This window comes from Vulpes lagopus, chromosome 4 (assembly GCF_018345385.1).
Source record: "Vulpes lagopus strain Blue_001 chromosome 4, ASM1834538v1, whole genome shotgun sequence".
In the NCBI taxonomy this organism is placed as follows: Eukaryota; Metazoa; Chordata; class Mammalia; order Carnivora; family Canidae; genus Vulpes; species Vulpes lagopus.
Window position 1 is genome coordinate 39503870 of NC_054827.1, and position 12968 is coordinate 39516837.

Here is a 12968-nt window from a genome sequence, read left to right on the forward strand (position 1 = left end):
GGGAGAAGCTTGAGCCGGCCCTCCCAGAGAGGACTTAGGCTTCAGAGCAAGCATGTGCCCTAATCTCACTGTGGTCTTCAGCTTCCCAGAGCTATGGAGGGTCCCACTGTCTGTGAAGCCACTCGGTCCTGAAGCAAACAGTACAGAAATGTATGGCTTTGCTCTGCTATGACGAGTCCCAATCAGTGAGGACCATCAAGTGTGTAGACGGCGAGGATCATTAGAGCAACCTCAACAGCTGGTAGACTGATGGGAGCGGAGAGCTCCAGGCTACATGCCTGCAGGACACCAAACCACCCGAGGACCCATGAAGTCAGAAATGGTGGTCGCAGACACCACTGAGCTTCTTTCTCTGAAGTTAAAGACTCGGAACTCTGACCCCGCAGCACAGAGCACCAGTGGGTCACTCACCACACCATCAAAGTAAAGGAAACAGCATCCAGCCAGCCTGAGAGAGGGTCAAGACCCCTGGAAAGCCCCATGAGGACATTAGCAAAGCGCTCAGGTGAAGATTTCCCTCGTGCGGAGCCCATGTCCTCCAGAGACCCATGCACACCCGATCCGTAGGCACACAGCGTCCAGGAACTCATCTGCCGGTGGGGTAAAGATTGCTGACCCATATCCATCAATTCACGTGGCTTGAATGATGTAACCAGGACGCCTAAAACAGCACCACCCTTCGTGTTACCAGACACATTAGGGACAAAGGGAGCCTCCACGCTCCGTCCTTGGGTTTTGGGGGACGTGTTCCAGACGACGGCACATGTGGGGACGTGCCCACTCGTGGTTCAGCCACAGCCATCCAGAAGCATCCAGTCTATCTTCTCGTGTCCTTTGTCCCACTGATAATCAAGAAGAAATTCTACAACTTGTGTCTTCTGTTGGCATTTATGAAAATCCTTTCATATTCACTGATGACACAGCGTACCATAAATAAATTTTGCCAATTTAACTGACTTTTGCTCAGTGAGGTATGTGTCCAGCAGTCGTCTTGGACTTATGCCACATTACAGTGCACGCAGCATCATGGCAACCCCACAGGCCAGAGACCCTTAGCCTACATTTTGGATGACACCTCTGACACTTCCAAATATTGAATAATTTACCCAAATACCACCTGGCTAGCAGGTGGCAGCGCTGAGATTCAAGCCCCGGGTTCTTAGCTACTGGCTGCATGGCCTTTGCCAAGACAATCAGTGGGTCTTCCTGGGACTTGGTTTCTTCGATCTAAAAGGGGGACACGGCCCCTGTTCTGAATGCACAGCGTTCCAGGAAGAAAGAAGATGTGTGAAACTACTTGTAGGGCATGTAGAGTGCTGGAGATGCTTGGAATGTCGCCTCAAACAAGGGTTGAGGAAAGGACCCCGCACCACACTGCCGCATAATCCAACAAGTTTCTTCCTGGTGGGTGTTTTTCTGCTCCCCCCACCCCTGGTGACACTCACAGTCGTGGCTCTCACAAGAGATGACTCCATCTGAGGCCCAGATGCAGACAGGAAGATTCCAAGTTGCCATTTCCCGGCTTCCCAGCAAAGTCTCCAAGGCCCTGAAGGACACACCCCCTCCTCAGCTGAAGTGCAAGCACCCAGGTGGCTGCAAATCCTGGCTGTGTGGCTGGGGTCATTGTCATTTGCTGCCAAGGCAGGCGTGTGTGTTCACACTGGCCGTCCCAAGGAACAGCACTTAGTCTGCTGGGCACAGGCAAGGGAGAGGAGAGTTTGCTCCCGAGCCCCACCCCACCCTTACCTCTAACCTGCTCCGACGACCTTGAGTGAACCTGCAATCCTGCCAGGCCACCCTGCCCACCCTTTGCCTTACAAAGACTCAATCTGACATCAGCTCGTTGGCTTCCATATCAGCTTTTGTGAAAAAGATGAACAGGACAAGTGAACCACAAAACAGTCGAGAGTTGCCCACCCCATGGAAACACCCCCTGGGCCGTCCCTGCCATGTGAATGTCCCTCTGCCACGCTCCGACCCTTCTAGGTGTTTCAGATGGAAGTTCAGATGGACCAATATTAAAAACAAAAGAAATTCACTGTTAATTTTGAAATCGGCGTGTTGCCACAAAATCAAGGACATAATGGGAAGGCACCAGAACTCTGCAGCTCTGGAAGCCCTTGTCCTAGGCCTGCAGGACATGAGCTTCATGGATAGCTGTCCTCACAGCCAAGCTCAGGTGCTCCAACAGCCCATCCCCTCAGCCGCTAGAGTGCCAAGCTCTGAGTGCCAAACAAAAATGTTAGATTGCGTTTTTATTTCACCAAGATGCCCAAATTTGTGAAGTGTTTTCTTAATTTTCTGACTAGGAAAGTCAACTGGCACTTGTTCTCTTGGCCAGGTGCTTTCAGGCCAGGCAGTGCCATCCATCCCCTTGGAGGTAGAGGGCGCCCAGCAGCCCCCAAGCCTGCACCTGTCCAACGGGGTGATGTTGGCGCCATCTCGGCGTGCCCCTGAAGCCAGAGGCTGGTGGCTGCAGTCCTTCCTCCCGATACACCTGCCGTCCCTTGGCCAGTGACTGTTCTTTGTGAAAGGTTCTCTGACAGTCAGGACGGGTCCCCATTGCCACTCTCGGCAGTGCCTGAAGTTAGCTGTGCTGACTATATTCCATGGAGCAGGGCCCCCGGGAGGCCGTCTGGAACCCTCTGGAAGCAGCCAGAAGCTCTGCTTTTTTTTATTCCAGCATTCTGTGTAGGCCGCAACAGTAGACCTGGTGCATCCTGCTAGAAGGCAACTGCTTCTGAGCAGCACATCGTGGTTCCCATCTTGAGGTATGCATAAGAACTGGGCTTCCTGAACTTCATTTGGGATAGTGTGATGGGGTCCCAGCTCATTCCACTCACTGGACAACAGGCCAGTAGGCCAAGAGGCAGGGTGTTGGGGTAAGGAAAGCTGCAGACCAAGATGACAGCCTGGCGTCCTGAAGAACCCTCCAGCCTCAGTACAGATGCCGACATGGGAAGGGGAAGGGCTGGAGTCGAGTGACTGATGACTGCAGACATCCAGGAGCCAGAATGGGTCCGGGGAGGACGGTGAAACTTCTTTGTCCTTGGTCGCCTCATCTCTGGGAAGAGGAATCCAGCTGCGATGCTCCTGTTACTTGGATGGGGCAGCTGCCTTCCATACTTCCACATCTCCTTGGAGGAACATGGATCTCGGGTAGGGGTGGTTTGCCCAAGTCTCAGCAGAAGCCCTTCCATGGCTAGCATGCCAGCATGCAGGGCTGAGCCAAAGTTTCCAGGCTACCGGTCACAGCAACAAGGGAGCCGGGGGCAACATGGAACCAGGTGCATGGAGCCCTCCCGGTACGTTTGGTAGCATTTGTGGCGTGTGGGGATGTCAGAGTTGACCAACTTTTCTGGTAAATCTTATCTCAATTTCCAGCCACTGGAAATTGTGCCAATTTTCACTGCCTGAGCAGTAGGATTCTGTATCACTATTGACGCCTTAGGGGAAGGCCTCAGCAGCTGCCATTGTGATTTCTGAGTGTTTGCACTGCCTTTGGGTGGGGTGGACATGCATATATGAGCACCTGTGTGCTCCTGCTCATCTCTGGGTGCTTCTCCTCTACTGGAGAAAGCCAACGTCAGTATCCCACTAAGACCCCAGGCCAGTGGACTCACCCAAGTTTCCAAGCCCCAGAGTTGTTTAAAAAAAAAATTTTTTTTAATCTCCTAGAGAAAGAGAAATGGAAGAAACCTGAGGCACAGCCATGTCCCCATGCCTTCCTGCCCCTGCTGCCCAAGCTGCTCTCAGGTGGGGGCCTAGAAGCGGATGCTCTGCTAAGATGTGGGTTGGGGGCGAGACATGACCCCGTGCTTCCCTGGCTCCCTAGGCTCCAGCCAGCTTGTCTTCAGTGTCTCAGAAGAAATGGGTATTGTGTGTGGCGCCCAAAGGCAGGGACCAGAGCAGAGGGCAGAGTTGGGCGTGCTGCCATGTTTGGTGGCCCTTGGTTCCCAGCTGCACCTCACAGAGGACAGAGACAGTGACCGCAGCCCCAGAGACAATGGGAAGAAGGAGGGGCTGTCAAGACATCCCCCACACCACCCCGAGCCTGTCAGCAGGAGGAACCAGCACCGCCCTGCTCCCCGCGCCCCTCCTCAACGTCCCTCAGGATGCGGCTTAGAAAGTTCCTGAAGATAGGCAAAGTCACTGTCCACGGGGAGGTGGTTGTTCCAGAACCAGAATTAAGAATAATTCCTGTGTCAAACTCCAAGCTTTGACAGCCCCACTCCCTTCACCCCCACCAATGCATCCAGTTGCCACTTCAGTTGAGCCGTCATGCATGTTGGAGGCACGTGGGTGTGGAGCCTCCCCCCTGCACCATCTCTCTTCCTTCTTTAGCTGCGTTGTCTTTTTCTCCTGTTCTCCCCTGAATAGTCCTATAATCGCCTGATTTGACCATTTCCAGAGCACATGAGTGTATGTGGAGAACAGTTGCCTGATATCTTAGTACTCATACGTTTGCTATATGCCTCCACACGTGTCTGCTGGTTACAGAGAAACCCTAAATAAAATACTGCAGAAATGGGATGCTTGTGTGGCTTAGCATTTAAGCATCTGCCTTTGGCTCAGGGTGTAATCCTGGAGTCCAGGGATCAAGTCCCACATCCGGCTCCCCGCAGGGAGTCTACTTCTCCCTCTGCCTGTGTCTCTGCCTCTCTCCGTGTCTCTTATGAATAAATACATAAATCTTTAAAAAAAATAAAATAAAATACTGTAGAGGAACGCCTGATCCTGGTTTGAGGATTCTGTGTAAAAAAAACATAACAATACCTCAATTCTGCAGGTGAAACCTATGCGCCCTGTTGCTCCGCCCGTCACGGGGAAGGAGCTGGATGGAGGATGGAAGGGCAGGGACACAGAGTCCCGGGCAGGGCCACTGGGGTCACAGCGAGCAGCCCTTGAAGCGTATTTGACACCTGCTGTTTCCCTGAGTGGCACCTCGTGACACAGGCCTGTATGCAGATCTAACTTTATGCCTTTGGGGTTGCTTGCAGATGATCACTCCAGGGTCCTGCTGAAGTCAGAGAACAGCCACAGCAGCTCAGACTATATCAACGCCAGCCCCATCGTGAGTACCTTCTGGCGGGCCCGCTCCTGGGGCCGTGAGCCCGGGGGATCTCAGCAGGTGACTGGGCTCAACTGCGGGTTAGTCTCAACTAGGCAACTAGTGAACCGGGTAATTAGTCTTAACCAGGTGACCAGCTTTAAGCAGCTGACCTGGGCTGGGTCCTCCCCAGGTGGGAGCAGCCCCAGGTCCGCTGGCTTGAGGGGCCCAGCAATGGCTGCAGCTGGTTTACTGCTGTTTTACTGACTGGAACCCGTGACTTTTAGGAAAATCCGTGGTGGGTTGCATTTGTTGCATTCCTGTTTTCTAGACCCACTGGTTCCCTATGTATTCAGGAGAAATGGAAGAAATGAGACCCAAACTGTGCCCTTGTTAAAGACCTGGAGGGTCCAAGGCAGAGTGCACGGGCCGGTCCCCAGGGGTGTTTCCAGGCAGGCCTTCCCATCAAGACAAGCAGCAGCCATGCACAGGACCATGCCTCCCGGGGCCGGGCTTTCTGTTTCTGAGAACAGAGAGCCCGGGAGAAGAACCCATAACCCCCAGGCACTGGCTTCCAGAGAGTCCCCTGCAGCCCACACCTGGAGCAGTGTCCCCTGTCATGAACCCCACGGGAGAGCAATAGGAGGGAAAGTCAGAGCACCCTGAGGTGACCAATCCCATCTCCAAGGTCAGACCCAGGCGCCAGCCTGGCTCTTCCACGTGGGGCAAGAATGACTGTACATGGAATGAGCGTCCATCCACAGGATGAGTGTGTTAAGGAGCGTGGTTGGTGGCAGAGACTTAGGGAGCTGGTGGGGCTTCTGCAGGAGGCTGGGTGTGCCCCCACCCCCTCCACACCCTGTAAAGTGTGTATGTCAACCCTGGTCATCAGAGAAGTGTCAGGATGTCTCACCAAATCTCAAGTTTGCATGTGGTAGAGCCAGGTGTGGAGGGTTCCAGCCCTGGGAGCTTGCTGGGGGCACGTGGGGGGCTGGGTAAGGCAGTGAGTCATACCCCGCAGTGCCCCAACAACCCCACCTGCCCCAGAGCAGGCTTTCTGTGAGAACATCCGCCACCTGATCTCAAGCAGCTGCTGCTGCTGCTGCTACTAGAACATTCCTGTAGCCACTGGTTAGATTTGTATCAAGTGTGTTCTTAGGAGTCCGTATGCCAGGGTCGGATCCCTTCTCCCAGCCCCTCCCATGCACAGCGAGAGCACAGTAGCATCCTCACTGCCAGAAACTGGGTTAAGGGCTGGTCGGCTGCCCCCTCCACACTCCCTGAGCCCAGAGCTCAGCTCCTGCAGTGATTTTTAAGGAGTGGCTCCATTAGGTCCAGCATAGGAAACCCCAAGAGCCAGTCCCATCTGTGTTCCCGAAGCTCTCATCCAGAGCCGCCCTGTCTTTCTCAATAAATGCCCTGCTGTGCTTAGTATTTTTCCATTAATTCTGATTCAGAAATCAAGCCAAAGCCTCATTCCATGGGTAGGGCATCGTCTCTGGTGAGGCAGGGAACTGTATGTGCCTCAATGGGGTCCCCACGGGGCCGTGGTGATGGCTTGCAGATCAGCCCAGAGAGCCATGCCCTCCTACTGGCGGCCTCATCTCAGGCACAAACCATGTGACAGGGCTGGGAAGGGAAGCAAAGCAATTATTTTCAAGTGTAAAAGATGAACGTCCAAGGCTGGGGCATGCCCACCCCACCCCCCATTCATGGGCTCTAGCTTCCTGCTGTCGGTCACCCCCAGCTGCAATGCATCATCAGTGCAGGAGCCGCATCCTCCCCGGGAGCCATTCAGCAGTGAGGGTGCTCCGGAACCTTCCGCCATCCCCGCCACCCTTCCCTTACGGGAAACGCAGGATGGCGCCCCCCACCCCAACCCCACCGGGCAGGCACTCGGTCCGGAGGCGCTGCCAGGGAAGAGAAGGGATTTAAGGCAACCTTTCTTTCCCCTTCATTCATGCCACAATTCTCTTTTCCTAATTTGGGTTGTGAGGATGAACCGCGGTACATCCTCTTTCTGAAATAACCGAAGGTGCCGTGATAACAAGCTTCCTAGCAGCATTCCCAATGCAAAGCTAACAATTATAGCCCAAGAAGACCCTGGCTGCATGGAATAAAACTACAATAATTACATCTGTCATATTTGTACAAGGTCCTCATTAAATTCCAGGGAAGTCATCCAGTGGTAAATAACGTGCAGTCTTTGCTTTGTGAGCAAAGGTCACCAAAGTAAATGGGAATTCTGTTTTCCTGCACAGCATGTGTGTGGGGCAGCCCATCAGCACCGCCCAGGCCTGCAGCCTGGCTGTTCCTGAGGATGCATCCAGGCACCCCAAGCAGCACACAAATGTCCTTGCCGGGGACAGGCCTGAGATGGCCCCAGCCCTTGAAACCACACTTCTCCTTCATTCCTCTGTTTATGGAGGGAGGGGAAAAAATGGTTTGACATTTTAATTCAGAATGTGGGTAGGTGTACGTGGGCTCCTCACGAAAGGGTGACCGGTTAGATGTCCCAAATATCAGGAGAAATTGGCCAAATATGGGGGCCAGCTTTCTGGTTCTCAGGAAGTATTTGCAAGCAGGCATCTATGTGTGTGTGTGTTACATTCTGTAATTTACTTAAATCTCAACTCAGAAGAAAATATGAAAATAGCTTCAGCTCCTAAGTCAGCCTCTTTTGCTGTCGATTACGGAAGCCACCGTTTCTCAGTAAATTCCTATAGGAAGACTGGACATCTAGAAAATAACTTGTAACTTGAAACCTCTGGCTTGATAGTCACTTGTTTTTAAGAAAACGTTTGGTGAAATTTGCTCTAAGTGTCAGAAAAGGCAGGTGCAGGGGCAGGCAGATAGACGAGAGAAGGAAAACATGCACGTTTACTCCCCGAGATTTCAGAGTAAGAGCATGTGTGCCCCTCCTGGGGTCACAGTCATGGCGAGGCCATCGGGCTGGACAGAGCTGCTCTCCCCACAGGACATGGCAGCAGCCCACCTGCTTCTCTGCCGAGCTCTTTAAGCCTCAGGACGCAGGTCCCTGGTCTTGACATGATGAATGCTCAAGTTTAAAAACCTTTTTTTCTTTGTACTACTGGGGAAATTATTGCTGAGTGTTTTTTTTTTAAGATTTTATTTATTCATGAAACACAGAGAGAGACAGACACAGGCAGAGGGAGAAGCAGGCTCCATGCAGGGAGCCCGATGTGGGACTTGATCCCAGGACCCGAGGTCATGCTCTGAGCCCAAGGCAGATGCTCAACCACTGAGCTACCCAGGTGTCCCTATTGCTGAGTTTTTATTTTATTTTATTTTTTTAAATTTTTATTTATTTATGTATGATAGTCACAGAGAGAGAGAGAGAGAGAGGCAGAGACACAGGCAGAGGGAGAAGCAGGCCCCATGCACCGGGAGCCCGATGTGGGATCCGATCTCGGGTCTCCAGGATCGAGCCCTGGGCCAAAGGCAGGCGCTAAACCGCTGCGCCACCCAGGGATCCCTATTGCTGAGTTTTTAATGCAGTTCAGAGTTTCTAAAAACCACTCATACCTATTTAATAAATGCCATTCGCAACTTAGAGCAGACGGCTAGGTGTGAGGTGTTATGTAGGTGCGTTTAAACATTGACAGGAACACCCTTTTCCCATACCTGCCACATAAGAACCAGCCAGCCACAGGACATGGGATTCAACACCAACAGTTTCCCTTTTTCTGGGGGTAAAACAAACAAACAAACACAGTAAAAGCAAAATTGTGTCTTCATCGTACTTGGGACCCGGCACCCTGTGGCCTGGCATGACACGTGGTCCCATGGGGAGGGTCCTGTCTGACGCAGTTCCCCAGGGCGAGGCGTGGACCCGCATGGACTTTCACGGAGAGCTTCAGAGTTACACACTCCCACAGGCATACAGATGAGTGTGCACATATCTGCACATGGAGTCTCAGAGCCAGCAGGCCCCAGAGGTCCTGCAACTGTCCCCCCACCCACCCCGCTCCACCCTACAGGCACTGGGACTGAGGGCCAGCGACAGGAGTTTATGTTTGGGGATGTAAGGGAAGTGCAAGTAAAGAGCATTGTACGCAGAACAGGAAAGCCATGGGGGGTGGGGAGAGAGGCAGCCTGGGGCTCTGGGAGCTGCAGCCCCATGTTCCCCGCCCAGGGTCCACGTGCTGGGGTCCCGGGCCGGGGTTTCTGGTGGAACAGGTGGTGTTGGTAGAAGCTTATCTCATTGCCTTTCATTACACTCATCTTGCCTTGGAAATCTTAACCATAAAGCCTCTGTTCATTTAGTTAAATATATGCTTTACTTTTTTCCGGCCAAAGATTGCACCAAACAGCAAGAGGGCCACGTGCACCGAGTGCTTCTGCCCAGAGTTATTTTCTGTTCAACAGAGTGTGCACAGGATGGAATAATTCTAATTGTCTTTGAATCATTGTTAAATTGATGACACTTTGGCTGCTCTGTGATCGTTAAGGTATCTACCGCCCCACACGTGGCCGCCGGGGGCTGCAGCCGAGGGGGCTGGGAGGGCAGCAGCCTTGCCTGGGCTCCAACGGGCACACGCAGCTGAGACCCCCCCACACTAGGCTGCCTTGTCTTACCCTCCCAAAGGCCTGCTCATTTTTTTACTATTAATCACATATTTCTCAGCTTGAAAGCGACTAAGTGTGCTGCTATGAACACACTAACGATTTTTCAAGTGTGGTGCTCTCCAGATTGCTCTGGGCGAGAAAGAAGAAAACCAGATTTCAAAGGGAGGTGGGGTTTTTGCTCTTTATGCAGAATTGTTTGCTAGAAAGAGATGGGGTTGTTGTAAATAGCTGTCGCCCCCAAATGCGTATTTTGAAAAATCAAAACTCCCTTCTTTCTGCTAAGCTTTTTCTCCTGAAACATTTTAATTGGGGCTTTCAGCCAGAGTAACGTAATTTTACCTGTATTGTGTTTGTTGTGGTGCATTTGGAAGCGAGGTCCAGTTTTAATTGGGAGTCGCTAAATTGGAGACAGAGAAAGCATTTCCCTCCTCCCCTCACCAGCCAGCGTCCCACCGTTGTCATGTGGGAGTGACTTAGATGCTCTTCCCATAATGTGCGTAATTATAAGGTGCGACGCGCACCCTTTTATGCTGACAGCCATCCTCTCGGGAAGCGCTGGTGGGACACTCGCGTTCCAGAGACGGCGCCTCTTCGGGCTGCCCCCCGAGGCGGTGCAGGGCCATGTGGTTTAGGTGGCTGCGGGGCGCACAGCCCGTGTCCTCGTGTGTCACCGTAACACCACACATGGTTGAAACCCCCTCCTCTTTCACTGTATTGGGAAATGTGTTCTCCACAAGTGTCTTTAATAAGTACAGAGCGTCTTACACTTTTAATCAAGACCTACTAGCAGCAGAGTGGATTCCGGCGCCAGATGGGAAGGAATCTGGTCTGACAGGTGGACAGCTGCCTGGCACCTGGGGGGAGGGTCCCGGGTGGGGTTCCTGCACGAGGCCCCATCTGCCCATCTGGGGTGGGTTCTGCGGTCCTGTCCAGGCTGCCCAATAGGGATGAGATGCTGACGCCCCTGCACTCCGGACCACGGCGGGGCCGTGCGGGGCAGTGCCCTCCATCTCACGGCTCTCAGACCACACTTCCACCCTACTGCCGTGCCCAGGGTCTGTCCCTGGGCCCATTTTCCTTCTTTTCCCTGCTTAGACGGTCTTTGCGTTGAATGTTGTAATTAAGGTGTTTAAGGCCAGCTCCTGTAAGGCTCGCAGGCTGCTTGTAATCAACCAGCCAGGAAACCCACAACCACGTGCTGCCTTTGGTGCGTTGTTGGCCCCTTGCCCAGCAGTGAATCAGGTGCGACCTGCTGGAAGGTGGGCACATCTCCCCTGGAGTGCCCGCACACCACGTTCACAGACCCCGGGTGACCCGGCAAGCCAGCGCCCCTTTCCAGGTAATAGAAACAAGCTCCCGTATGAGAGGAGCTAACTCTTCGTGGGAGGCCGAATGCACTCGTTCATTAATTCTTCCAGGAGCCCGAAGGGTGGTTCAGGGGCCTGGACCTTGACCACAGAGAGCCGAGGTTGCATCTGTCCCAGAGGTCCTGTGGATTTGAACCTTGCACGTGGCCTGTAGTGGGCATGCAGGCTGCTCACACTGGCAGGCAGCTGGGGTCAAGGTTCATAGCTAGAGTGGAGGCCACTCATGCTGGCAGGTGCCCTGAGTAGAGGCCTGTGGCCAAGATGGAGCCCATGTCCAGAGGGAAGGTTGCTCATGCTGGCCTGTGGCGTGGGGGAGGCCAGTGGCTGGGGTGGAGGCCACTCATGCTGGCTGTAGCTGAGCGCTCTACAGCTGCAGACCCCTGGTGGCACCCTGCCCTGTGCTCCCGCACCCGGCCTCGGCCCAGCCTATTGGTTTACTGGCATCTGGTCTCTTCAGTGGCCTGGTCTCCATCTTGGCTTGTGCTGCCTCTGCCACTCCAGTATCAGGGATAAAGAAGGCTCGCCAGTGCCGTCCCAGGGCTCCAGGTGCAGGGCCCCCGGGGCTCCGCCTCAAAGCCCAGCTCCGTTGGAATCCCAAGGGAGAGCAGGAAGGCCAGTCTGCCCTTGTCACGCCCGCAGGCCTCTGGTGCTGACGCGGCTGGCACTTGGCATATGCGACATGCCACCTCCACTTCCTCCATAGCCCCTGCTTTCTTTCCTGGTTTTTACTAGTTTTTAAGCTGATCTTTGTGCCTATCATCTAATCCCTACAGATGGATCACGACCCTAGGAATCCTGCCTACATCGCAACCCAGGGCCCACTGCCTGCTACCGTCACCGACTTCTGGCAGGTGAGTCTTTTGTAATCAAAACTTTTTCGGAAAATGGGATCTTGATAAATTGATCGTGAGTAAGGCCATGGGTTCAGTGATGTAAGTTTAAACTTGTTTATAGGTGGTGCTCATCAGATGTTACAACCTCAGGATGTATGGGAGTCCTTTAATGTTTTTTATTATCAGTCTCTTGTTTTTCAAAACTGGAGTATGAACGTCCCCTCCGAGACATTGAATGCTCTAGAGACTCTTGCTTTTCTAACCACTGTACAATTTTCTTTCATGAAACGTAAAGAAGTGGAGTTAATAAGCGTTTAAATGATTGTATTACATTCAAATGTGTCCTTATCTGTTGTTCTCTCCTATGAGGGGAGAGAACAGTGCTCACATGTTAGTTTCTGTTCCTTGTCGATGCTCTTTAACGCATTCAAAAGGCCAAGCGAGTGTGTTTTGTCCGGCACAGTCCTGGTCGCCTGGACCGAGGCTGGGACGCCAAGAGCATGAGCCACTAGGTGCACAACTGGGAGAGGAAGAGGCCTCCCTTCCTGCCCCCGCATCCTCCTCAGGCTTCAGTCATGCCACAGGGCCAAGTGGGAATGGGCTTTGAAGGTGGCACGGTTGCACACTTGCCCCCATGTGTCAGGCACGCCGCTGGGCTTCCACCCAGAAGAGCCAGCAGGGGACAAGGCTGAGAGAGCAGCAACAGGTAGGGTGGGGCACCTGTTAGGCCCAGGACGGCCAGCCCTGCACCCATGGCCATGCAGACAGAGCACCTGTCAGGCCCAAGATAGCCAGCCCCACACCCATGGCCACAGGGTGAGGCATAAAGCCCAGGTGGTTCCAGATCCCCAGTGGTGATGCCAGTATCTGGTGTGGCAGCTCTGAGAGTAAATGCCTCACCCAGCTGAAGGTGCTCCCCTGCTTCCCATTCCCCAACTTGCCAGTCAGGCCTCTGAAGCCTCTCCACCCATGAGAGGGCAAGTGTTCCTGTCTCCACTGTGTGGACGGCCTGGGCGGGGAGGAGGGGGGTCCAGAGACGTCGGGAAGGGCTCCAAGACCATCTAAGTGTGTCGATGCATGCATACAGGACAAGCAGACACCAAGGTTGGGGCACATCTGCCCAGCCCC

General features: G+C 53.5%; 1 protein-coding gene across 5 annotated transcripts in view; it reads left to right on the forward strand.

Moving 5' to 3' along the window:
• Positions 1-12968, forward strand: part of PTPRN2 (protein tyrosine phosphatase receptor type N2) — a 723182-nt gene that overhangs the window by 669627 nt on the left and 40587 nt on the right. For all 5 annotated transcript variants that reach the window (XM_041753464.1, XM_041753465.1, XM_041753467.1 and 2 more), the window contains 2 exons: positions 5001-5074; positions 11781-11858. In XM_041753464.1, the coding sequence (XP_041609398.1) occupies positions 5001-5074; positions 11781-11858 (152 nt within the window). The remainder of the gene's footprint in view (positions 1-5000; positions 5075-11780; positions 11859-12968) is intronic.